General features: G+C 43.7%; 1 protein-coding gene across 3 annotated transcripts; it reads left to right on the top strand.

Annotated features, from left to right (window-relative positions):
- Positions 1-5,037: 5,037 nt before the first annotated feature.
- Positions 5,038-27,119, top strand: RNF180 (ring finger protein 180). Of its 3 annotated transcripts, none has more exons than XM_032953619.2 (8): positions 5,038-5,180; positions 9,657-9,776; positions 9,990-10,094; positions 10,846-11,778; positions 13,603-13,689; positions 18,824-19,049; positions 19,917-20,054; positions 22,528-27,119. In XM_032953619.2, exons 1-8 carry the CDS (start codon positions 5,160-5,162, stop codon positions 22,719-22,721), a joined length of 1,824 nt encoding a protein of 607 aa, XP_032809510.2. In that variant the 5' UTR covers positions 5,038-5,159; the 3' UTR covers positions 22,722-27,119. The 3 variants fall into 3 exon arrangements, with proteins under 3 accessions (XP_032809510.2, XP_032809512.2, XP_032809511.2); XM_032953621.2 differs by lacking the exon at positions 5,038-5,180 and adding an exon at positions 5,226-5,610 and having other exon boundaries at positions 9,643-9,776; XM_032953620.2 differs by lacking the exon at positions 5,038-5,180 and adding an exon at positions 5,227-5,610.
- The last annotated feature ends 357 nt before the right edge of the window (positions 27,120-27,476 follow it).

Below are 27,476 nucleotides of genomic sequence, written 5' to 3'. Positions count from 1 at the left end.
GGGGGGGGGTCTGTCGCTTGTTGCAATGTGCCCATGGCATGACATGCTTCGTCTGTGCTGTCAATGTTCAGAATCCAACTTGCTCCTCTTTACGTCCTCTTGCAAGACCCAAAGCGCCCTTAACTTGTCAGCAATGATGAACGGGAATTGATTCCAAGTAGTGTACGTGTGTGTGTGTGTATATATATAGAGGGAGACGGAGTGAAGAATCGATTTCTGAATCGATTACAGCTGCCAAGAATAGTGCGCCGTGCACAGCAGGGCTGACAACATGAATGAATGAATGTGGGAGAAATTTAACGATAACGACACGCACGGGTATACAGTGGATAATTTGTCTCAGGGTTTAAACGGGTCTAATCTGGCTGGCCTTGGCAGTAACAATCACGCCAGCTATAATTAAGCTTATTCCTCTGTTTGGCAGCTTAAACGAATCGCTGGCCTTCTTATGCTACCCAAACACACGCGGGGCTCGACAGCGTCCTGCATTGACTGATGTAACCTGTACTCTTAAGTCGGGGTTTCTTAAGACCCAAGTCCTCATGACCCACCACATCACGCAAGTTGTTCCATGTTTACCAATCTTTCCTTGTTCAACACACACACACACAAATAAAGTTGGTACACAATACTCAATGCGCCTTGTGATTGCTAAACACGTACCACGCGTTACTTGGAAAGTTCCGATTAAAAATGAAGACGGACATTTAACCCACCAACTTAGTACTCTTATGTGTCACGTGGAAAATACACGTATACACATTTAAAATTTAAAAAAATATTACTACTATAATGAGCCAAGAATGCCTGTTTGTGTGTAACGCACGTGACGTCACTCCACATGCCACACCCCCCTCCCGTCATTAATATTCATGAGCAGGTGAATTTTTACACTTAGGTAGAAGAAGCTCGAGCGTAAATAATGTTTTTTTTTCGCAAATTCGCTTTAAGTTTGACGTTTCTTTATTAAAAGTGAATCTATTAAATAATTATACGCAGCAACAAAGTGGATTTGGTGTCTTTATTTATTTCTTCAGCACTTGAGACAAAAGGTAAGTCTAATTTATGCTTCTACATTATGGTAAAATAGACATTTATCGGTGATTTTCCACATGTTGTATCGAATTCCAATTTATTTCGACCCCAGCGACCGAATAAAGTATCAGAGCAGTGAATTTGAACAAATTTAAGGTCAGTTATATACGGTGCTACAGTGACATGAAGTGAGGTGTTTTATAACGTAGTTTTGTGCAAGAATCACTGCCATTAATACAGTGCTACAGTGAACTGCAGTGAAGTGTTTGATGACATACTTTTGTGCAAGAGTCACTGCCATTAAATTGACACAAGATACAATTATATTCTGCTACATTTTTTCGTAAATATTACAGCTTCCGTCCTAGGATGGGCAAACCAAGCTAGTATTTATAAATTACCAGGTAACACCCACTGAGCTATGTAGCTCTTTTTCAGAAGCGATCTGGTCACAAATGATAGCTCAACGAAGTGGCTTATCATGTTGTTACTTAGAAAGACCAGGTAAGACCCACTGAGCAAAATAGCTCTTTTTCAAAAGCGATCCGGTCACAATTGATAGCTCAACGAAGTGGCTTATCATGTTGAAATGTATAGCAGCCAAATACTCTCTAAACGCGTGATGTTGATTCTAAACGTGCAGGGATAAACCGGAGGACCCGGAGAAAAATCCACGTGACACGCGAGGAGAGAGAGAGAGAGAGAGACACGCAAACTCCAAGCATACAGGCATCAGGTTCGGAATTGAACCCACGACCTCCTGTATACCAGGCGAGGTAGTTACACCACGTGGGAGACACAAGACTGATTCCCCCAATATAGCCCTTTTTTTAGGGGGGAGGGGGGGAGTTCTGCCCGCAAATACGTAGCTATAATGGCCTGTACGGCACACAAGGGGGTTGGTGGTGTGGCCAGCACCAACGACAAAGGGATGCCGCGGTGGTGAGATGTTAACCTCCTCGCCTCATATACAGGAAGTCCTGGGTTCCATCCCGACCCTGATACCTATATATTTGTATGTTTCTCTCCCCGTGTGGATTTTTCTCCGGGTCCAGACAGCCGCAGAAGCGCATCTGCAAGTGTACGATGTAGTTGGCCGTCTTTGGTCGATGGCTAGCCAAAATGTTGCAAATATATATTGACTGTTGCAAATATATTTTTCTTTTTGCAAATATATATTCACAGTAAAATAAGTAACCTCCGAATCTGTATTGGGATTGCAAAGGTCTCCATTGAGCTAAGCAGCTGTATTACCTCGACGACCACAGCCCAAGAACCGCTGACAGTGGCGACAAGTCAAAGGTCATCGCAGGGTGGGAAGAGTTAAAGTTAACAAGAGCTAAAACAACACCAAATTATTTACACGAGCTGCATAACTCAACTTCTTGCAAGCCGGATAAACAATAAATAATGCTTAAAATCAAATAGCGTCAAAAAAATCCAGTCAGACAGAGATTTTCACCTGCACAAAACACAAATTACACTATTTAAATTATTTGGCTGCTATAAATTTCCACATGATGAGCCACTTAATGAAGCTGTCACGATAAGCCACTTAATTAAACTTAGAGCTTGCATGGCTTTCTCCTCGCGGTCGCGTGGATTTTTCTCCAAGTCCTCGGGGTTTTTATGTCCATATTTAGAATCAACATCACGCGTTTAGAGAATTTGGCTGCGATACATTTACACGGAATACGCCACTTCATTGCGCAATCATTCGTGGCCAGCCGGCTTCAGGAAAAGGGCCTATACAGTGAGGGAAAAAAAGTATTTGATCCCCTGCTGATTTTGTACGTTTGTCCACTGAAAAAGAAATGATCAGTCTATAATTTTAATGGTAGGTTTATTTGAACAGTGAGATACAGAATAACAACAAAAAAATCCAGAAAAACGCATGTCAAAAATGTTATAAATTGATTTGCATTTTAATGAGGGAAATAAGTATTTGACCCCCTCTCAATCAGAAAGATTTTTGGCTTCCAGGTGTCCACAGAAGCAATCAATCAATCAGATTCCAAACTCTCCACCATGGCCAAGACCAAAGAGCTCTCCAAGGATGTCAGGGACAAGATTGTAGACCTACACAAGGCTGGAATGGGCTACAAGACCATTGCCAAGCAGCTTGGTGAGAAGGTGACAACAGTTTGTGCGATTATTTGCAAATGGAAGAAACACAAAAGAACTGTCAATCTCCCTCGGCCTGGGGCTCCATGCAAGATCTCACCTCGTGGAGTTGCAATGATCATGAGAACGGTGAGGAATCAGCCCAGAACTACACGGAAGGATCTTGTCAATGATCTCAAGGCAGCTGGGACCATAGTCACCAAGAAAACAATTGGTAACACACTACGCCGTGAAGGACTGAAATCCTGCAGCGCCCGCAAGGTCCCCCTGCTCAAGAAAGCACATATACATGCCCGTCTGAAGTTTGCCAATGAACATCTGAATGATTCAGAGGAAAACTGGGTGAAAGTGTTGTGGTCAGATGAGACCAAAATGGAGCTCTTTGGCATCAACTCAACTCGCCGTGTTTGGAGGAGGAGGAATGCTGCCTATGACCGCAAGAACACCATCCCCACCGTCAAACATGGAGGTGGAAACATTATGCTTTGGGGGTGTTTTTCTGCTAAGGGGACAGGACAACTTCACCACATCAAAGGAACGATGGACGGGGCCATGTACTGTCAAATCTTGGGTGAGAACCTCCTTCCCTCAGCCAGGGCATTGAAAATGGGTCGTGGATGGGTATTCTAGCATGACAATGACCCAAAACACACGGCCAAGGCAACAAAGGAGTGGCTCAAGAAGAAGCACATTAAGGTCCTGGAGTGTCCTTGCCAGTCTCCAGACATTAATCCGATAGAAAATCTGTGGAGGGAGCTGAAGGTTCGAGTTGTCAAACGTCAGCCTCGAAACCTTAATGACTTGGAGAAGATCTGCAAAGAGGAGTGGGACAAAATCCCTCCTGAGATGTGTGCAAACCTGGTGGCCAACTACAAGAAACGTCTGACCTCTGTGATTGCCAACAAGGGTTTTGCCACCAAGTACGAAGTCATGTTTTGCAGAGGGGTTAAATACTTATTTCTCTCATTAAAATGCTAATCAATATATAACATTTTTGACATGCGTTTTTCTGGATTTTGTTGTTATTCTGTCTCTCACTGTTCAAATAAACCTACCATTAAAATTATATACTGATCATTTCTTTGTCAGTGGGCAAACGTACAAAATCAGCAGGGGATCAAAAACTTTTTTTCCCTCACTGTATAGCTCAGTGGGCCTTACCTAGTAAAATAAAACAAAATAGTTTATGGTTTTTTTTTACAAACGTCCCCCCGTAAAGCCTTGAAACAGCCTCTTGGGGCAAGTGTTGGACCGATGTGAAGGCCGGCACGGTACCCAACAAATGGTGGGTGACCAATACCACACCCGGACGCCTTTGTCTCCCCAGTGATGATGTGTACACACCGCACCCGGCACTCATTTAAAAGGTGAGTCAACCTGCGACCAGGTTCAGATATGTTTTTCGCCAGCGATGTTGTCTGTGGGCTGTGAATCGAACCTTGGTGGCTGAATTCGTGGCGCAGTGCGCTTGCCACCACACTGGCCAGCACTGCACACACGCTCACAATCTCACTATTAATTTGAGTAAGAAGCCATCTGTCACGTAGCGCGTGATAAGCAATAATTATGGGTGCACAGCAATCCTTTATGGTTGTACATATAAGATGAGTAAAGTTTAGAAAGGCACTGGAGTTTGCCATTCCCCTGGCGATGGTGACAGTGGCATTGGTGATGTACGTGTTTAATGTGGCTACTCCATCAACTGCATTGGGCTTCGTTGCAGATGACACCTCCCCTAGTAATGCCAAACACCGTGTAAAATAGCCTGGGTAAACTGGTTAAACGGGATCATCTGTGTAACAAAATGAACTCAAAACTCATGATGTCAGGATGATGGTATTCACAAATTGCAAGGTCCGAAGCCATCATTTCAAATGCCCGCTAGGCGCGCATTTGTTTACATGTACAGTTGCCCCGTGAAAATAATCTAGTTTATCACGACGAATCGTTTATCTCTTCCGGCGCATTAAATTGTTGCTTATTGCGTATAAAAGAAATTCATGTTAAAGAGTTGTTGCCAGGTACGTTTGGTTTTTTTCATCCGCAATTTATTCACCTCGAGTATGAAACTTTACATCATAATACACACTTAAAAGTCCTAAAAAAAAATGATCCCCTCAAAAACGATATTAGACTTACGTCAAGTCAATTTTAAAACTGTAAAACGATGTGGTTGTAATGGTTTAAAAAAACGCGCTGTAATTATATGCAAGGGTGCAGGAGTGGCTGTGATGGCACGGGGGCTGATCTGAGCGCGGATAACACTCGCTCGTATTCCTCGCTTGAGACGAGATGGGCGATCGCTGTCTCGTCAAAGTTAATAATTAAGCGCTCTTAAAGCTGGTAGTTATTGGCATTTCAAATTAAACGTACACACACGTGTCAATAGGGAGCCCGGGACGCGATACATCGCTCCAACTTTCTGCTAACATCGTCATCCGTCCGTTCACGGTCAGTGTTTTGTTGTTGGACTGTACTCAGTATAAATTATGTTGCTTCCCGTAATAGCAACACGTCTCTGGTGCAGTTCGTGCTCTTGCCGTGCGCGTGTTATTTTTTTGTCTCGTGATCAACGCGCTGATAGTTTTGCGGTTTTTGCATGCGGTGAAAGGTAGTCGAAAGGGTCGCGGCCTAGCGTGCCTCGGTGAGCCTCGGTCTCGCTTGGAATACCTGCCGGGCAACCCCCCTCGCAGGTCCCTGTCGAGTGCGCGGCGTTTCACGTCAATGTCTCGGCCTCCTTTACCGAGAACCACGAAATGTGGACATATCCAGAGGAGACGTGACAACAACTTGTAGGGGACCCTTTGAAATCTCTTATTTTACGGCAATTATTTTCATCTCCACGCGAACCAGCTACAGTTATACGCGGCAGTGGCCTTTTTTGTTTTACCCATGTTGACAATTTGGATTAGTTTTGTTGTTAAATTGACCCATATGGCGCGTACAGTCAGTTAATCTCCAAATCGCGAGACTTCGTCATTTGCGCGTGCGTGGAACGCAATCGCGGCCACAGTAACTCGGGGTCTCGAGCGTTTCGATGCTGGGTCGTGCTTTGTGTGGATAAACTAAACGGGCGATTATTTCCCACTTTTTTTGTCGGCTGCTCTCACGCCGTCAATCTCAAGAGGGCCACGCGGCTGACCGCCTTGGCCACCACATGAAGAACGAACGTCTTCACTGCTTTGGCACGAGGCCCACCGGTGTTCGCGTGGCAGGAATTGCTTTGCACAGCGATCTGTTAACCGGCGTTGTTGTTGTTGTTGGACTTTGTTTGCGAGTATGGAGCATAGTTTTGAGTGACCATAGGCGAACTGAACTATTATTTGGCTAACAATGGATTTCCCTGCAATTCACTGCCAACAGCAGCCTATAACTCCTAGTTTAGGTGTAGCGTTTTCCCATGCAAGCACTATCCAAGCGCAAGCCCTGCTCGTCTTCCAAGACCAGACGAATTCCGGATAATTTGGCCACATGCTCGACTGTTTACTTCACTATTCAGCACTTAGGAGGCAAGGTTTGGTGGATTGCATTGCGATGTATTGAAATACTCACGCCCCCGCTGTTGCAAAGTGGCCAGGAGAATGGGTTCAATTGGTTGTCCTGAACCTGTCTGTGCAGATTGAGGACACTGAAATGCTATGCCCACATATGCGTGGTGGATGTTCCCAGGGCTTCCTCTCGTATGCAAATTATATATAATAGAACCCCCCCAAACGTGCTCTTGCATAAAACTGCTGAAAATTGCTTTAAGACTAAGTGAGGCTTTTCAAGATTAGCATTTTTATAGGTGTTGTGTAACGGCTTTATATTTTAACATTCGATACAATTTGAGAGGACATATGCTTGTTTACACGAAAGCTTATGCAATGGTGTTAACAGATCCACATACTCCCTTGAAGTTGCCTTCACCACTTTGCCAGCTGTCACATGTTAAAAGGTAGCTGTGCAGTGATAGATGTGAAAGGCTTTTTTGGAATTCTGGCCTTTGGAATGTGCATTCCTCTGTAGGCATTTGACACACATGTAAGCTGCCTCTGATGGTTTGAACGCAGTGATTTGGCGATAAACAATACAATTTGGGTTTACATATGCAGTTTATCTCAAAACCTTCAACTGGAATCGATCAAGACATGGCCAAGACAGAGCATGCTGTTTGTTGAGTGTTTCTGTCATTTTCTTGGTATCGCCATCGTGTCTCTAGCTGTACATGCATACACGTTTTGTTTCGAATCTCAGTAGTTTACTTAATGAAAACTTTAATAGGTTTTGTTGTTCATCATCATGTTGATAAGATGGACGTTTAGAAGCTGAATATTTAAATGTTTACATGTTCATGATTACAAATGCATACTTTGTGTCGGTGACCTTCCATGAGGTTAGGGGCTCTCTGTAATAGCCGTAGCCATCCACAAACCTGCAATTTTGAAAATTAACAGCTTTCAATCATAAGGATTGTCTGAAGCTTGTCTACAACTCCGTGCCTACCTCTCCTCTGTCGACTTCCCTGTTTGTGCCTAGCCAAAAGTTAAATGGGCTCTGGCTGAATAACTTCTCTGTAATGGATTTTGAAAACGTAATTTTTATTTTCTTGACTTTCAGTTTATTCCCTTTATAAAGGACTGACTTTGTTTCCATGGGAAGCGTTTGTTAAATGTGCTTCAATAAACATGCAAACACGCCACAATAGTCTACAAAAGCTTTGAATTATGCTGTACCTTTAGTGCATTTTGGAAGCTGCCATTTGCAATCATTTGCCATCTATTCGTGTGCAATGAAATAGATTTAAAATGATTGCAAATGATTTGCAATCTATTTTCATTAGATAGATTGCAAATGATTGCAATCTATCAAATAAAAATGGGGTTTTGTGTACACAAAGCAACCATGTCCAAGTAAACATTAAATGTTGGGCCAATGCTGAGTCATTGTTAGTCCAATGGTTTTAACCACATTCCAACATTACCCATGCATTTTGTCAAATAACTTGTTGATTTTTACATGAGTATAACAGCTCATTTGAATCGATATTTTAATGGAAACACAGTGTGATACAGCTTCGGTAATATAGTGGTCAGTGTGGATGCCTATGTGACAGCTTAAATGGGATCAGCGGTTCAATCCTTTTGACACTGGGTCATGTTTCAGGTTTATTGCCAAACACTGATGCACAAGATTTGTTAAATCTCATAGCAAACAGTAATTTAAAGGTCGATTTCTTCTAAATAATATACGTATTACCATAATATTGGTCAATGTACGGTGACCTAGAGATTTCTTTCAAAAGATATATTGTGTATTTTGTCGCCTCTTACCTTGTCTTGAATAAAGAAAATTGGGTTCGCTTGAGCAATCTTTGGAGGTTAATGTGCTGTGTTAATTGCTTTTAACATATACAGTGTTGAACGTGATTTTGTTTTGGTACCTTGAAATGTTATTATGAGGGTTGTACATTTAAGTAACACATTCTTGAAATGTGCCAGACACGTCAAGTGCTTGGGGATAGGTCCTTGTCATCGAGTTAACGTTGCACTATCAAGGCCTGTGGATTCATATCTGTCATTTAACTTTACTTCATCTCAAATTAGTACTATTGTCGGTGTAATTGTTTTTAGAGAAAAAAAAATCCCCGAGTGAAGGCATCATATATTGGTTTAGTTTGCACACCATTTTGACAAAAAAAAGTGGTCATTGACGGTTATAAATGGAATTAATTTGCCATTTTGCAACTTTAATGAGACCAGTAAATACTGCCAGATTAAGTATTGAATATAACCATGGAAACTGTTATGCATGTGCCTTACAGACATCCTACTCTGACTGAAATTCAGAATTATGCTTGTTTTCACATTTGGTCTCATATAATATTGATGTAGGTAAAGTAAACACGATCTTTAAATATACAGTTTTCCCATCTTGTTTATTCTGTAAATGCCATATGCCCTTGAGACTTTGTCTCTGTCCTCATTTTGACATGTGACTTTAAGGAGGGCAATTCGGGGCAGCTTGTATGTACTAAGACATCCATGTGTCACCTGTGATTTAGTATGTGCAGCTCTTAAATGAATCCCAGAACAGAAAATGCAATTTTAGAATGTGTAAATGTTGTGATGGTGAAATTGGCTGGTGCTGTGTTGCAATTGTTATGATACAACATCTCAACAGCATAAACATCTATGGGGCTTCATAAAAAGGAACTGCGCGATACATACAATTATGCAGGTTTGTGTAACTCTTCCTGCCTGCCATATGTTCTTTGCCCTGTACAATATGATATTTATATTCTTAGCTCTTTCGGTAAAGTCACGTTGAAGGGAAACAATAAAATAATAAAATATATATTGCTAATATATTTCATTATTTTATTGTTATTATTATATATTTTATTATTTTATTGTTTCCCTTCAACGTGACTTTACCGAAAGAGCTAAGAAAATAAATTACTGCAGTCACGAAAGCTTTAAATCAAAATATGTTATTTATCAGTATGTTCTCTGCAGTGGATCATTCAGGACATGAGAAGGCACCCTGTGGTTCAGACAGCAATTCTTCGCTGTTGGAAATGCCGACGGCCACTAATGGACTCGAGCAACTTGCTGAGCTCGCATGGAGAACAGCTGGTAACGACCACATGTATCCTAAATCCATGGTCCACAATTGCATGTAAATACTGGCCAAGGCTATGGCCAAATCACAGTTACCGCATACTGATGTTTTAATGTTTGCCGGTTTCTAAAAATCTATGATTTTACTGTGCCAGATGATTTTACTTGGCAGTGTTTTTATTGAAACCAGCGCAAGGTCAGTTTTACCTCGTTGGCAAATCTTTACAGAACCCCCGTGATTGTGAAGGCAAGTGCGAGAGAGAGGACGAGAGCTCCATCTGGTACATCAACCAAGAGAACGTCCCCTCCTGGCTGACAACAGAAATGGATAGGGTAGCTACGCTTTATTCAAACTTATTCAAACTTTACGCACTTTTGGAAAGTAACCATTTTTGGGAGATATGCGCACACATTACAAAAAACATGTTAGTAAAGTCTTTTCAAATAATTCAACAAAACTCTAGCTCAAATAGACCACATTTTAGTAAAGACCTTTAAGGGATATCTCTTTGTACTGATTTTTTTTATTTATACAATGTACTCACATTCATGTGGCTTTCAAAAATATTGTATTTTTGATATTTGTTATGAAGCAAACAATACCTTTTCCAACAAACCACGATGAATCATTTATGCACTTCCCCAGTGTTTTTCACAACAAGCGTGCTGTATTCGCGAATAATGAAAATGCTGATTTGCGTTTTCATAACACCGTGTTTACATGGTAGAGGCAGCACTTAAACCATCGTTTCTGTGCTTCTGCATAAAGCAAAATGTCCTGGTATTCCTCAGTAACATGATGAAATTGTATGGGGGGAAAAAGTTATTGAAATGTAAATATTATACACATCCCGTACCTGCACATGTGCACTTCTGTAGAACACATACTGAATGTGTTTTTTTAAGTTGATGACCATCCATTTTGTACATTACAGTCATAACTCACATGACCTCTGCGGCTGATGGTGGCAATTTTCAAAAGCTGCAGTGCGTTATGGAACGAGCTTTCGTGTACGAGAATAGCAGAGCCCTGCTGACAATTTATGCATTGTGACTATTTGTTTTCCATTCTGTCGGCTTGCAGGGTCAGTGGACAAAGGGGAAGCTTCATTGCCCACACTGTGGTGGCCGTTTGGGATCATTCAATTTTGTAATTCCCTCCAGATGCCTATGCGGTGAGTACATGGTCCCCGCTGTGCAAATCTGCAAGAGCCGAGTGGACTACGAAGTGACTTCCCCACCAAACTCAATCGACGTGCAGTCGAAGCCCGATTTCATTCGGAGGGTCCTTTGCCCGGCTGTGAAGGACCCCTTAACCGAGCCACCGCAGTCACTTCCCAGCAAAACGAGCTTGGAAGCCTGTTTACAGCGTTCTCTGTGCATGCCGCAGACTGAGCAGGGCAAGGCTGAGAGGTGCACAATCGAGAAGATTCTTCAGGCGTCGGTCCCGGCAACAGGACCTCCTCCCGCACATGTCGTCAGAAGACACAGGAAATGCTTCAGCTTGGACCTGAGAAACAGTGGCGGGAGTCCTCCTGCCGTTTACTCTCCCCTTGCTTACAGGCGGTCGCGGAGCGCGACGGCGGTCTGGGGTAAGAGGGAAATTGGGAGCTCTCCCTGCATGTCCAGCTTGCTGGCTCACTTTCACAGGGAGCCTGCTGATGGTGAACGATCGGCTATTCTGGAAGATGATCACGAAAACACGCACACTCAGCGGACTCTGTCCTGCTCCGCCATGTGTGGCGTGACCGGCTCTCTCCGGAATCGGGCGCGGAACAATGACGGTGACGGGATGACGCTCAGGAGGTCGGACGGAGGGGACGGGACTGTTGGATCAGCATCAGGAGTGGCAGCACGGATGTTATTCAGCGACAGCAGCAGTGGCTCTGGCAGCGAGTCTGATTGTGAAGATGAAGCACAGCCCTCTGGTGCCCTTGAGCGGCCACGGTTGCCCTTGGAGTTTCAACGGAATCGTGAATTCCTGGAGGCTGACGTGGAGGAACGTGCGCAGTCCGAGGTATTTGTTTTATCCTCTTGGAACGTTGTGCTTGTTCAGTGTTCACCCATGTAAAAACGATGCTGCTTGCATTAGCGAAAATTTTTAGCGTAATTGAATTAATGTAATGTGATTCATGTCGCTATAAATTTAGATGTAATGCATTTTTATGACGTATTATTGAAAGTAACTAATGGGCAGTTCCACAAATTGGGCAAATGCAATCTCAAATACAGTAACATTAAAAAAATAATACATACAGTGAGGGAAAAAAGTATTTGATCCCCTGCTGATTTTGTACGTTTGCCCACTGACAAGGATCAGTCTATAATTTTAATGGTAGGTTTATTTGAACAGTGAGAGACAATAACAACAAGAAAATCCAGAAAAACGCATGTCAAAAATGTTATAAATTGATTTGCACTTTAATGAGGGAAATAAGTATTTGACCTCTCAATCAGAAAGATTTCTGGCTCCCAGGTGTCTTTTATACAGGCAACGAGCTGAGATTAGGAAGCACACTCTTAAAGGAAGTGCTCCTAATCTCAGCTTGTTACCACAGAAGCAATCAATCAATCAGATTCCAAACTCTCCACCATGGCCAAGACCAAAGAGCTCTCCAAGGATGTCAGGGACAAGATTGTAGACCTACACAAGGCTGAATGGGCTACAAGACCATTGCCAAGCAGATTGGTAAGAAGGTGACAACAGTTGGTGCGATTATTCGCAGATGGAAGAAACACAAAATAACTGTCAATCTCCCTCGGCCTGGGGCTCCATGTAAGATCTCACCTCGTGGAGTTGCAATGATCATGAGAACGGTGAGGAATCAGCCCAGAACTACACGGGAGGATCTTGTCAATGATCTCAAGGCAGCTGGGACCATAGTCACCAAGAAAACAATTGGTAACACACTACGCCGTGAATGACTGAAATCCTGCAGCGCCCGCAAGGTCCCCCTGCTCCAGAAAGCACATATACATGCCCGTCTGAAGTTTGCCAATGAACATCTGAATGATTCAGAGGAAAACTGGGTGAAAGTGTTGTGGTCAGATGAGACCAAAATGGAGCTCTTTGGCATCAACTCAACTCGCCGTGTTTGGAGGAGGAATGCTGCCTATGACCCCAAGAACACCATCCCCACCGTCAAACATGGAGGTGGAAACATGCTTTGGGGGTGTTTTTCTGCTAAGGGGACAGGACAATTTCAACACATCAAAGGGACGATGGACGGGACCATGTACTGTCAAATCTTAGGTGAGAACCTCATTCCCTCAGCCAGGGCGTTGAAAATGGGTCGTGGATGGGTATTCTAGCATGACAATGACCCAAAACACACGGCCAAGGCAACAAAGGAGTGGTTCACGAAGAAGCACATTAAGGTCCTGGAGTGGCCTAGCCAGTCTCCAGACCTTAATCCCATAGAAAATCTGTGGAGGGAGCTGAAGGTTCGAGTTGCCAAACGTCAGCCTCAAAACCTTAATGACTTGGAGAAGATCTGCAAAGAGGAGTGGGACAAAATCCCTCCTGAGATGTGTGCAAACCTGGTGGCCAACTACAAGAAACGTCTGACCTCTGTGATTGCCAACAAGGGTTTTGCCACCAAGTACTAAGTCATGTTTTGCAGAGGGGTCAAATACTTATTTCCCTCATTAAAATGCAAATCAATTTATAACATTTTTGACATGCATTTTTCTGGATTTTTTTGTTGTTATTCTGTCTCTCACTGTTCAAATAAACCTAACATTAAAATTATAGACTGATCATTTCTTTGTCAGTGGGCAAACGTATAAAATCAGCAGGGGATCAAAAACTTTTTTCCCTCACTGTACATGTTCCATGCAGGAGAGAAGTCGCATGAAGAGAGATGGAAGAAATCGGCGCAAAGGAGATCGATGGTTGCAGAAAAAGCAGGATACGGACAGAGGAAAGGTCAGATTCCTACACGGCTCGGTGGGATTACAGCTCATGGTTAGGCATGTAACGATCTGTACATTTTTCTTCTTGGTTCTTTCGGTAAAGTCACGTAGAATGGAAATAAAATAATAAAAATAAAACAATAAAATAAAATTCTCACGACGTTCCGGCCACAACACAAGTAGCCTTCTTCAGGTGAAGGAACAGAACTGTCGGGACGACAGCGCTTCGATGAACACTGCTAAGCTTGTTAGCGTCTTTTAAGCTGGGTGGGAGGAGCAGAGCGCCTTGACGAAGGAGTTTACATATCAACAGAAGAATTTAGCATTGAAGTAGCTGTGTTAATGTGTTGCATTAGCAGGGTGTTAAAGTCAGAAATTAGCATGTAACTGGGAGATTAGCATGATAGTGTGAGGGATTAGCATGTAACTGGTCACGGAAGTAACTAATGGTTACTCCGACTACACAATCCGCAAAGCCATCACTCCAACCATGAAGAAGGATCCTCTTGAGGAGCCATTCAAAACCATCACCTTACCCTACATTGCGGGGGTCACAAAAATATCTCAAAAATCCTAAATAAACACAAGATCCAGGTCCGATTTAACACAGTACATAAAATCCGTGATCTGGTTCCATCTGTAAAAGATGTGGTTCCAGACATACAGTACCCAGGCGTCTACAAACTAAGTTGCCTCTGTGGTAGCAGCTACATTGGAGAAACCAAACGACATATCTCGGACCACATCCGTGAACATAAAGCAGACTTGAAACACGGTAGGATGAACACCTCAGCCGTGGCAGATCACTGTTATAATTCAGTGGGCTCACATGACATTGACGTCTCCAAGACGGAGGTTCTCTGCAAGCCATCCGGCTACCGTGAGAGATTCGTTCATGAGGCCATCCACATAAACAAACACAGAGACAATTTCAACCGAGAAGATGGATTCTGGCTGAGTAACCATTGGAAAGACGTTATAAACCATTTCGGTTCTTGATTGATTGTATTTTACGGTGACTTTCAGACCGCAGTCCATTCGCTGGCACTGCCTCTTAATACCTTTCACACGACGGTCAATGGTATGGTTTATAGCATGTATAATAATAAATAGTATAACAGTGTAATGTTTAGCATAATTCATAAGGCAATATATAGTATTGTAATTGTATAGTGAATATACAGCAGTGTGGTATACAGTAGCATTGGTAGAATAATACAGAGTGTAATATTACAAGTCTAATATTTTATAGTCTAAAGTATAGGGTAGTGTATAGTAACGCATTGTATAATTCAAGGGTGGGGTTTGTCTATGGCAGTGTATATTATGGTGTATAGTCGTGTAATGTAGAAAAAAGTTTAGTTGGAGACATATCAATATAATGCATAATGTTAGAGCTTACATTGGGCTGTGTATACGGTATTATACAATGTAATAATAGGGTTTTTTCTCTTTTTTCTGGCAACAAAGCTGAAACCTTTTTACAAGGATTCATGTCTGCATTAACCACAATACCTGCAGTCAAAATGCTAACAAAAAACATACTATGATAATATATACATTGTCCTTGAAACTGATTGGTCCACACCAAGGGACGGCTTTCTTTTGAGCCTCGACCCAATTGGTGCTCGACCAGCTTAGCTGTGTTCACTTCAGCGCTGTCCTCGAGACAGTCTGGTCCCTTCACCTGATAAAGGCTGCTTGTGTTGTGGCCAAAACGTCGTGATTTTTGTTGTTTTATTTTTTTACCTACTTGACTTCACCGAATCGAACCAAAGAGTATGGATCCTTGCAGTCACGAAAGCTTCAAATCTAGAATATAGTGTAGTGTATACCCAGTTACTTTATGTTAATAGCTCAACTTATTGAAGAATATATTGAGTACATTTATTATATTGATGTAGTTTATACTTAGTTCTTTCACATCGGCTTATTGTATGATATTTGGGTAGTTGCAGTTCTTTAGCGTCAATATACTAAATGCCTCTGTTGATATGTAAACTCTGATTTTAATATAGCTACTTCCGTGACCAGTTACATGCTAATCCCTCACACTAACATCATGCTAATCTCCCAGTTACATGCTAATTTCTGACTTTAACACCCTGCTAATCCAACACATTAACACAGCTACTTCAATGCTAAATTCTTCTGTTGATATGTAAACTCCTTCGTCAAGGCGCTCTGCTCCTCCCACCCAGCTTAAAAGACGCTGCCAAGCTTAGCAGTGTTCATTGAAGCGCTGTCGTCCCGACAGTTCTGTTCCTTCACCTGAAGAAGACTACTTGTGTTGTGGCCGAAACGTCGTGAGAATTTTATTTTATTATGTTTTATTTTCATTATTTTATTTCCATTCTACGTGACTTTACCGAAAGAACCAAGAAAATGAATCCCTGTAGTCACGAAAGCTTTAAATCGAAAAAATATCTGTACATTCATTGATTCATCGTTTGAAAAATATTTTCACGTTCACTGTACGTGTGTCAAGTTGTGATTTTAAAATTCGGATATTTACGGGCACATACAAATATTCCCTTGGTACGAATGAAACATGTCTAACAAAGCAATCAAGACAAACATTCTTGAATCAATTTGCGACGTTGCATTGGCGTTTTGGTGGAGGGTGAATCATCATTGCATGCGCAATGGCTATAGTCCTTTGAATTAAAGCAGTGCAACTCTTTAATGAATTCATCAGGTGGATGTTTTAACTTTCACAAAGGTGGATGTGAAAACACAAAGTAATGCAAATCCACTGTTAGAAGTCACATGGTGCGATATCTCTCAGGCAATGATAATTGAGAATAGGGCAGCTAAAACGATAACACCTGACCTGACGACGTGTGTACACAGAGCAGTGCGGCATGAACTAACATGCTGTTTTAAGTGTGGCCTAAAGCTGTGTACATAATGGTGCCATTCAAGTCGCCATGAATTGGTTTTATAATTGTCCACCCCAAGATAAATTTAAAGTGGATTCAAGATAATTGATTTCTTATCTAACTGTAGCCTTAGTGGCTGTAAGCATCATGACCTTTCAGGTCACGGCTGAAAAATCACTGGCATTGCATGCGCTCAGTAGCACAGCGGTGGTGTCCGTGCGTTAGCGAGAGAGAGAGCTCCGAAGTTAAAGCATTATTGTGATCAATATAATATGATGGCAATCCATGCAAAGTACTTATCAAATTTAGCCCGCTTGAGTCGGCGCTCTAAGTGTCATGTCCACTTGCTGGGGGAAACTCTTGACAAGTGTCGTTGCTTCGCTGCCACATATGAAGGGGAGCTCTCAGTTGCTACCTCAGTCTGCTTGATGCGAGGATTCATTGCCAAGCAGTTAGCTCGATGGGTTAACCCTGCACTCGAAGAATGCAGTCCAGTCATTCTCGCCATTGTCTGTTTGCTTCCTTGTTTCTCTTTTACTGCAGCTACCACAGTCATTGTTCTCATTAATCTAACCCCTCGATACGTCTGCCGATATCAACGACTCTTCCGACTAGATTTAATGTTTATTCTCGTCTGCACACACCATGTTCATTTGCCATGTCGTCGGACGTAACAATTCTCTTCCTCCTTCTTTCCGCGTGCTGCTGGACTATTGAACGTACTCCCGTCAACTATTTCCCCATGTTCCAATAACCACACTCAATGTGTTTGTTTTCTGCCACGCTATCACAAGTACTCATGCTTGCCGGCCTTTGGACCTCTGCTCAGCAACTGCGATAAACGAAACCAGTTTGCTTATATCTTAATGCACTCATGGGGTCCACATTTTACTCTCTAGGACTTGATTGATTGAATGGCCTTAATGGGAGTAGGCAGCAGCGCTCAACTGGATCGGCTTTGTCAGTTCTGCTGACTCGATTTAAAACCTTAATGGAAGCAGTCATGATTAATCCACATCGTATGTACATTAACATGTGTTGATAAGCACACTACACCAATGTGCAAAACACACATGTTCAGCATTACATTATGCATATTGTGCAACATGGAATAATGTAATGTTATACTGCTTGAACTTACGTAGCATTATAATATGGCCATATCTCAAAACAGTGTGCTTTTAGTTGATATTTTTTTATAGTATTAGTGGGGCGGTGGCGCTTTGGTTAGCTCACTGCGCTGTGAAACCGAAAACCACGGTGGTCAGTGTGGGTTGGTGTTGGGAGCACTCAAGACCAGGTCTGATATCACTCGCTACTGATGGTAGCTGTGACTAGAAATCAAACTGGAGTTCAGTGTGCTAACCACCGTGTTACCACTGCACTGCACTATCAATTAACAAATATGTAGAACATAAGCATGATCAAGTGGACAACATTTCACCTTCGTATATCCGTCTCTCCGCATAACAAATAAAAGAATATCTTATACAACCCATCGGCCGCACGGCCTTCTGGAAGTGCATAATATCAGCATCGTCGTTTCAAATACAAGCAATATGCTGGACCATTTTCGACATTCATTGTCTCATGAGCAGTCAGGCTTGATTGAATAAATTCCATTAAACGGCCGATCTTACAAGCAAGGGCCCTTTTTTTACGATGTGGTTCCTAGTTTCTTATGCAACATTATATAATACATTAAATAACTAAAAATAATCGTGAGCGTCGTGGAGTATATGAATAACATAAATTAGCGGACAATATATGTCCCTTTCATATACCTGTCTCTCCACTTAAATATTGAAAGTATTCTTTATGCGACCCATCAGACACACAGCCTTCTGGAAGTGCATAATTTCAGCAGCACAGGGTGATCGATTATTGATACCCCTCTCATCTATAATGCACCTCTTACTTCTAAACACGGAATTGAACATTGTGAAAGTGATGGCTGCATACCTTGCATAGTAGAGTGGTAAAATATTTAATGATTGTATTGAGATTTATGGAAGACGTGCAGAGTCTTTTGAAATAAGATGCTGTTTTCCCATCTAATTTCTCCCCATTATTTTGATCCGAGATACATTCAAGCAGCATAGCATTACGTTTCTTCAACACTGCACAAGCTATAAAATGTAATGTAATGTCATTCACCGCTGACTTTCGAGCCACCTTGCCCAGGAGTGTCCCCCCCCCCCCCCCCCCACATGTCACGCAATGACCGCCGCGCCCGCTGCACGCACGGCGCTTCCCGTCTCCCAGCGTGCCCAGTGCGACGGGGACACGGCGGACGAGAGCGAAGGCGACGCCGAGATGGAGGGTCACACGTGCGCCGTCTGCCTGGACGTCTACTGCAGCCCCTACCTGTGCCACCCGTGCCGCCACGTGTTCTGCGAGACGTGCCTCCGTAGCCTGGCGCGCGACAACCCGGGCAGCACGCCGTGCCCCCTCTGCCGCGTCCTCATCCGCCGCGTCACCTACCAGCCGGGTAACGGCGGCCATAGGGACAGCTTGATTTTGCCCTCCTGGGCGATTCGATGCGTCGTCACGATTCGAGGTCGTGAACTTCAGTGGTAGATTGTGTCCGGAGATTTTTGCACCCTTTGTGCATGCAGACACAGCAGTGCTCGACGTACTCCACTGTAGATGCTTGCTCGCTGAATTTTCCCCAACAGCCGTTATGGCTGTTTATGGCTGAAAGTTGGCACAGTAGGAAGCACAGTTGGTGCATCTGCCAGTCATCCAAGTCAATCCTTGGCACCTGGGTCTGTTCCTTGACCTCTTGCCAGCGGGCCTTCGGCACTTCACGTGGCCTCAAAGTGCACCTAGCATGGCACAAGTGTCGTGGTGACGTCACTGCCACTTAGTGGTGAACGTTGGTTGTTGTTGTATGTCTGTGTGCATACCTAATTACGTACTATATATAGGTAGTCTGATGAAGATGGTAATTTTTCATGCTGACCTCCATAGATCCTTGCTAACAGCACTTTTCCTGTGAGGCTAATCAGGGGTTGTTGTTGTTGTGCGTGTGTGTGTGTGGCCCGTGCGATAGTGTAGCGGTTGGCGCACTGCGCTACAAACCCAGGGACCCGAGTTTGATTGCTGCTCAAGGTCAACGCCAGCAACGATTATCTGAACCGGTCCTGGGCCTTCCCTAGGTCGGCTCAGCCTCAAATGAGCACCTGGTGTGGTGTATAAACATCGCAACTCGGGAGACAAAGGCGGCCGGGCGTGGTGCTGGCCACCCACCCTCTCGTGTGCTGCCCCGGCCTTCATAGGTGCTGGCTAATGGCACTTTTCCCACCGGTCTGTTAAGGCTACATGGGGGATCTTTGCCTTTGTGTGGTCTGTGCAGCCCTCGACGATGCGGCAAAGCTACTGTTCCCGCGAGCGTATGTGGCACGTAAGCGCTCCGACCTGAGGCTGCACGGGCCGGACTGGCCCCTCCCGGGAAGGCAGGGGGGACTGCGCACGATCATGGCCTCCCTGAGAGGTACGGCACAGTCGCACAGCCCACGCCACTTCACAAGAGGGGCAGATAGAGAGCTTAATGATGCAGTGGATGCGCCCTTGTTGGTACCTCGAAGTTTTTGTTCAGTAAATAAATTATCAGTCGTAGTTTTGCGAGATGTTCACGGATTGAAGGTTCCATATTTAACACATTCCTGCGGAGGGAGCTGGTAGGAACGTTGGGTTGCTCGGTCAATGGCCAGGGTCAACGGCGGCACCACGTGGTGTATTCCGCACAATATGCCCGACTGTGAGGGCGGGCACAAGCCGGCGTGAGTAGGTTAAACGTTGAGTTTTATAAGGGCACCACGGGGTGACCAGCCCCTCCCCACCCAGCCCCACCCCTCCCCACCCCCTCCCACCCCCCACCCCTCCCACCGCCCACCCATTACATCCGACAGGTCCTCGTGCGCGATTATGCGCTCGTCCACGTGTGTGCGATGTGTCCTGTCGATTTGACGACAAAGCTTACCTTTGTTTACCGATGGAAATTTTCCATTTCAAAAAGCAATTATGTATGAATTGACTTCAAAGCTTCGACTAAACTCTTTCATTCAGCTCGACTGAATGGAAATATTAATAATATACTAAGGCCGAGGTAGAACTGAGCTCGGTGTAAGCTCATACGCTAGTAGAACATAGCTTTGCGCATTACAGATAATTTTGGCATACTTTTACAAATGATAAAAAATGCCCACGCTGATAATTACTGCCCGTCGGTTGTGTGCATCAATATTTTGCATTATTTTTCAATAGTGTTGCATTCGAAGAGAAAGACATTACCTCCTATCCATGTCATATGAGATCCTATTTCCCAGCAGTTACTTTTGCTTTGATCTGTATAGTGGGGCATGGCATACGACAGGCAAAATGAGCTTTCTAATGGAACATTGGTTCACTTAATTGTTAGATTCGCCTTTAATAGATGTACACCATCCTGAATATACTCCCTTGAACGAAGGTCTGTGTCTTGTGGACTGCAGTAATTTCATACTCGCCGTTTTAATAATGTAGTTCATTACAGGAGCATTTTGCAGCAGCGCGTTCAGTCCCGTTGTAATTATAACCAGCGCTTTGTTGCACCATAACATTGGAGTGTAATGTGCATCAGCTTTTAGCATTCGCAGTGCAATGTCAAGTGAAAGCGACAGATCTAACCTAACATTGCACAACGTTGTTTGTGTAATGGCTTAGCTAATGAACAGATCGCGGAACTGCTAAATGGCGAGTGGCTCAGACGCTAACGTTATTACTTGCGTGCGCAATAACCCAGAGCATGACAGTAATAGATTCGGAGTAACAATCTAATCTCGTTTACAAAAGTTTTTAGCAGTCACCTGTAAACGCCTATAATTTAAATGTCGAAGACTATGGATGGTTTTGTTAAGTTATCACTACGTGTCATTGCTGTGATACGGATGTGAAAATGCGGAACGAAACTGCCGCTGTCCTGGGTCACTGTCTCAAACCATGCGGTGTCTGAATGAATTAGTTACCCCGAAAACAACAGGGTGAGACGTGGCAAGACACGGCAGTGGTGCCACTACTGTAAGAGCTCATCTTGTCGGCTAGGAGCATTAGCCTCCTGACTTGCGATTTGCTCGTCACGGGGAAACCGAGAGAGAATCTTACCGTGACCCTTATTCCTGAGTGGCATTTTTCATCCGGAATGGAGATTATAGCGAGAAAAACGATTGGGCTGCAAACGGATTATCGTGATCCTGGGCGTAAATCTCAATAAATGACACGGCAATGAACGGAGCACACGCTGTAATACTGCGTTTTGTGTTTTTTTTCTTGCGTGCCCCTCTGCACGTTTTAAAGATGCAAAGCTGCCATTAAGAAACAGCCGACATGGGCTTTTCTGATTCGTGTGATTCCGGTTCGTTGATTAAAGAACGCTGCGAACCCCAAGCAACAAGCAGCTCTTGTTGCACGTAGAAAAGTATGTAAATGTTCTGCAAGCCCTCGTGATTTGATAAATGATTGCGATTCATGGTCAGTTTTGAAATTCATATTGTGATATATCCAAAGGGTACTGAAAGACAATGCAATACAAACAAATACAAATGATCGTTTCTGACATGCATGCTGCATTAGCATAAAACGTGTGCAGATCCTTAGCATAAATATTGCATTAGCATATCATTTCCATAAATCATAAATAATTGATGCTCTTACGCATCATTCGGTGCATGTCATGAGTGTAAGAATAAGCTTTAGTCTATGAATCGATCCATGGGGAACATGTCTTATGCAAACGAGACGGGAAAAAAAAAAGACATTCTAGAATGGAATTGTGACCCTGAATCGTGACGGTTCATCAAATCGCGCAAGGCAGGAATTGTTTCCGCGCCTCTCGTGGCGGCAGCTCGGGGGACACCCCGCGGCGCCACGACGCCGCCCGTGTGCAACCGCCTGACAGCGCTAATCGCGGACAACCTTCCGAGTTGCAGGAGCTAGCGGGCGTCCCGGCACGCAGCTGCGCTGGCACCTCCCGCACGCCTTCCGCCTGGACGAGGATGAGGAGCAGAGCCGAGGCTGGCTGGACATGGACCGCCTCATCATCTACGTCTATTCCATCAATTGGCTCATTGGCTTTGTCACCTTCTGCTGCTTTTGCTACCTGCTCTTCACCTCCATATTCTAGGGGCAGGCAACGGTGGGGGGGGGGGGCGGGGGCGGGACCCCTTGTCACCCCCCCTCCCCACCCCACCGTGAGCCGTACCCGCCCCCCCCAGGTTTATTTTGTGCGTCTACGTGAGACCCAACACTTTGAAACGGCCCCGAAAACAATGCTTATCGTCTTGCAAGCATCTTAGCCGCACTAATCGGGTACTAAAAGAGGGAATATATTACTCGACCCGGAAACACTGTGTTTCTGATTTTAGCGCGTGTCGACAGTTGGTCGACACGCGTGTTATTTTAACGCATCTTTATGACACAACGCTAAGGTGCGCGTTCACGTGTGGCCCACCAAACACATTTTGAAAGTCCTACGTCAGTCCTTCCGTTGAGTAAAAAGGTTTTCCATGCCGGTTGTGCGGGGTGGATCTTGGCGGCCGGTTCTGGCCGCGTTTGCGACTCGTGTACCTGTGGCAGGTGTAGGCGCTTCGTGGCCTTAATTTCTGAGGGAGCATTGCCGGGAGGCTTGCGTGGGTAATGGACATTCTTGGTTTTGGGTGGTTGAAGATGACAGCCTTCTCGTGGCCTACCCCGTTTTGTGGAGTCATGGTCATGCCGCTGCAGTATTCTTCCCGTGTGTTTTAGCTGGAAGCTTTTGTTCATTTAAATATTACTTTGCTTGAGCCTATTTAAATGAAATTTAAACGAACAAAATCACTCAAACTAAACTCTTTTTTTTTATTTTACCAGGTGAAGCCCACTCAGCTACACAGCTGTTTTTCAGAAGCGACCTGGCCACAACTGATAGCTGAATGAGCTGGCTTATCATGTGGAAATTTATAGGAGCCAAATGCTCTAAATGCAAGTTTCTAAATATGGAAGGAAAAACCCGGAAGACGTGGAGAAAAATCCACGCGACCACGGGGAAAACATGCAAATTCCAAATTTACAGGCATCAGGGTCGGGATCGAATGCACGACCTCTTTCATACCAGGCGAGGTAGTTAATATCTCACCATCATTGCACCATTATCTTGTAGATACATATCAAGGCGATGTCCCATGCTTGCCAACACTTCACTCACCGGTGACTTTTGAGTGTGCAGCTTTATTCATGATAAAAAAGACAAATGTTCAAGATCATTACAACAGATATCACTCTGCTGATGTGGCTGTTTTAACATTGAATTAAAATTGAAGACTGGTATAACAGTGATATTAACAGTCCCATAATGACACACGTGACCTTGGCTTTAAAGTCTATTTTCTCATTAATGAAGTTCAAGAGTCGTGCTGGACACCGCAGAACACAGCCTAGGTACATATCTACAAGATATTTGTTATTTGGGTTACGTAAAGGACTACGTGATACAACTGTGCAGTTTTGGTGAAGCATATTAGCTGTTTACATGCCTTATTTACAAATATAAACATAGTGATTACTTATGCGGTAGGCTTTTATCATTAAGATAGGGCTTATGCGCACAGCATGTCTGAAGGGTGGTTGGGATTTGTCCGTGACGCACGCAGTCCCTGCATCTGGGTAAGCATGGATTGTCCCCGAGAAAAATCATACACAGAGCACATTCATTCGTCGAGTTCTCCAGTCGACAGCACAATGTTTGCTTGTGACCTCTTGTTTACAGAACATAGGGAGTGGAGTCTGCAGTCACAATTTCAACTTATATATGCATGGATATGGTGGCAGTTGTTGACTTGCATTGTTTAACCCAGCCATGGGATGTTTTGTACTTTGGCTTGCAGTTTAGTTGCAATATATTGAAATGTATATTTTTAAATATTTAGTTCGTATTGAGGGTGAATATAAATATATACACAGTAAAATAGACTTATTTTACAATTATTGGCTGCAGTATGCCCTAATGATAAACCTTTGCTTGCTCAGCAGTTGTCCACTGCACAAAATGTGCAACTAACAATTATGGTCCGTATAATTTCTTAATCCCCAAATTGCAGGTGGTTTTCAAATTTAATAGGTTAAGCGTCCAATTTATGGAAGATTTAAGTACATAGATAACGCCCTTCAACTGGAACCTCTGATTCCATGAAATCTATCGCAGGAATTATATTTGGTTCAATAAGCCCTTTGGACCACACTGAGACGGGGAATATGTAAGGGCGGCGGCTGCTGCTGTGGTTGGCTTGACCACCTGAATGTGAAATTGTAGTCGTTGCTCTGCATCTACGTCATCAGCCATTCCAGAGGTCGGCGACTCGAATAACAAGAAGAGCCATTTCGAATTTGGTAAGAAAAAGTCTATTTCAGGAGGCCGCAATGCACGTGAATCCGAGACAATCCCTAATAAATAACGTTACGAAGCAGTCCGTAATAAGCCGCGGGTTACCGACCCCTGCCCTTGATAAACTGGGCTTTCCATGGTAAACTGGACTCCCATGGTCAAATATCGGCAACCAAAATAACAAGAAGAGTCATTTTTTTTTCGAATTCGGTATATATAACAAAAAAAAACGTCAATTATTTCAAGAGCCGCAATGAGGTCCTTAAAGAGCCGCAGGTTGCCAACCCCTGAGCCATACGAAAGAAGAGAGGGGTGGCCAAAGCAGTCTGTTGAAAACAACGACTGCAATGAGCCCGCACAGGAGGCCCTCTCTTGGCGACGCCACACAACAAAAGTGGAAGGAAAGGCAAGTTGGGGAAAGATGAACAAACAAGGTGGATAGATGCAGCGGTAAAAGTTCAAGAAGAGAAAAGCATTGAGAGTGAACGAATCGGTGATACTGGCTAAAGAAATAATCATGGGAATTTGTTTGGCCCCATCCTTGCTCATGAGCTGAAGGGACAGATATTTGTGGTATATAAAAAAATGCCTCAACGAAACGAAGCGCACATGCCTTGCAAGTGGATACAACAGAGCTGATCGTGCCCTTTATTTTTTAGTGGACTTGGAACGGCCTGAGAATGAATAGCTGATATAACGAGCTCATAATGGAGATAGACGCTTCGAAGTCCTGTTATGGTTTTTTGTGTGTTTACACTCCAGATAAATAATCCACCGATGTGGGTCAACTGCATCATCTCAATATAGCCCTGCGTAGGCAACTTTCGGTGCGTCAACAAGGGGACGTGGTGCGTAGCTTGTGTGTTTAAGTGCGTAGCGGGTAGAACAGGCTCGTGGAGGACGCTGCTACTGGGCAGATGGAGGCAGTCATCCTCCAGCAACAACGGAGGGCAGAGGAGCGACGCTCACAACAACGAGCAGGGCACCGGGCGACTAAAACACAGCAAGTTGGCACAGCAGGGGGCACAGGTGGTGCATCTGACATCGTCACACCATGAGATACGGCGACCGCTTTTGGAGAGATCTTCATGCAACAGTGAATAGATCACGGCTGATGATGCTGAGACGCATTGTTTTGTAGAAGCAACCTCGGGTGATTTTTTTCTGAGTGTCATCAGCAAGTTAAACATGCTGCCGAGTTGCCATATGACGATGCCTGATGGTTATACATTTTATTTGATATTTTTGCTTACGAAGCGGACGCTTGTCTGTTATTTTATGACTTGCAAACCACCGAGACGCCACCTAATTTTTGTACGCATATATTGATTTTGGTATATTCGGTAGAGGGTCTGGCAGCCGTTGCAAAAGAGTGCTTTCGTACCATTAGGTTGCGTGTATGGTTTACTTTCAGTAAGTACATAAGTGTTTTATGGCACCATTTTAGTCGGCGTGTAATGGTTTAACCAGCCTCCAAATTTGATGAATTGGTATAATTTGGGAGCATCATTCAGTTCGTGGATCGATTCTTTTGTTTGTATCGTTTGTACTTTGCCTCATCTCGACTGTCATGTGTTTTGTGTCTTGTCAGTTCCTAAAGGTAACATTGCTTACATTTCTGAATAAATGGCACGTTGTTCTTGCGCGCACATTTCAATACATGTACGGTATCTTTTAAAAGTAGGAATATATTTTTAATTGATTTAATTGTTCACGTTTACCATTGCCACTACACAGTTTATCCAGTGTTTGTTGCTACGATTCGATGTTTACTGCAAACAGCTACGCACATTTATTTCGTGCCATCATGCCACCGTTATCGGATAATTTAATCTCGTGAAAGCTTTCGCGTCAAATTCATGTTTTGCCAGTACCAAATTTTCTGTTGTGAATACGCGCCATTTCCAGGAATGTTCGACTATTATTTCTGCTCTAAAGGCAGCGCTAATGATGAACGCAGTAGCCATGATTGTTTCTGGTTTGTGCTGTGTGCACCAATGCTAACACCAGTCCCTTATTTGTTTTATCCCCATAGTATTACGCCTCGGGCAGTACATATACACATGTCGTTTTCTTAGTGATACGTTTACAAAACTGCCACCCCTTGCAAACAACTTGGAGTTGCATGATATAGTGAAATAAACACTTTGCTTTCAAAGACAACACGTCTAAGTGTGACGTTTTTGGCCGCTTTGGGAAATTAAGGAACCCCCCCCCCCCCCCACGCTAAAGTGTGGTGCTGTACCTTAAACGACCTACATTCGCTTTCATAGAGACCAATTAAAGGAAGACCATTCACTTTAATTGAGGTCTATTTAGATGATATCCCACGGGTTCTACCGCAATGAAGCGTTCTCCACTGCATTGCGCTCGGCATTGCGTTAACCCTTTGCCTAGCTTCAAGGTTTGGGTCGTTGCAGTTTTATTACGAAAGGTGCAACAGGCAAAAAAAACAGTACGGAGCGATAGCACTGCTGTGTAAGATGTCATTAATTTGATTTACGTGTTAAACATATTGGT

This window comes from Petromyzon marinus, chromosome 13 (genome assembly GCF_048934315.1).
Source record: "Petromyzon marinus isolate PM22_M1 ecotype Great Lakes invasive population chromosome 13, UKy_Petmar_22M1.pri1.0, whole genome shotgun sequence".
Classification (NCBI taxonomy): domain Eukaryota; kingdom Metazoa; phylum Chordata; class Hyperoartia; order Petromyzontiformes; family Petromyzontidae; genus Petromyzon; species Petromyzon marinus.
Note: the sequence above shows the minus strand (reverse complement) of the source record. Positions and strands in the feature narration are given on the sequence as shown.

What these genes read in the sequence shown, in the direction of transcription:
- RNF180 (XM_032953619.2), top strand. Translation starts at nt 5,160, where the DNA reads ATGTTAAAGAGTTGTTGCCAG. An exon ending in GCTCGCATGGAGAACAGCTG is followed by an intron (nt 9,777 to 9,989) that starts GTAACGACCACA and finishes AAATCTTTACAG; the next exon opens with AACCCCCGTGATTGTGAAGG. An exon ending in AGGATACGGACAGAGGAAAG is followed by an intron (nt 13,690 to 18,823) that starts GTCAGATTCCTA and finishes CCCGTCTCCCAG; the next exon opens with CGTGCCCAGTGCGACGGGGA.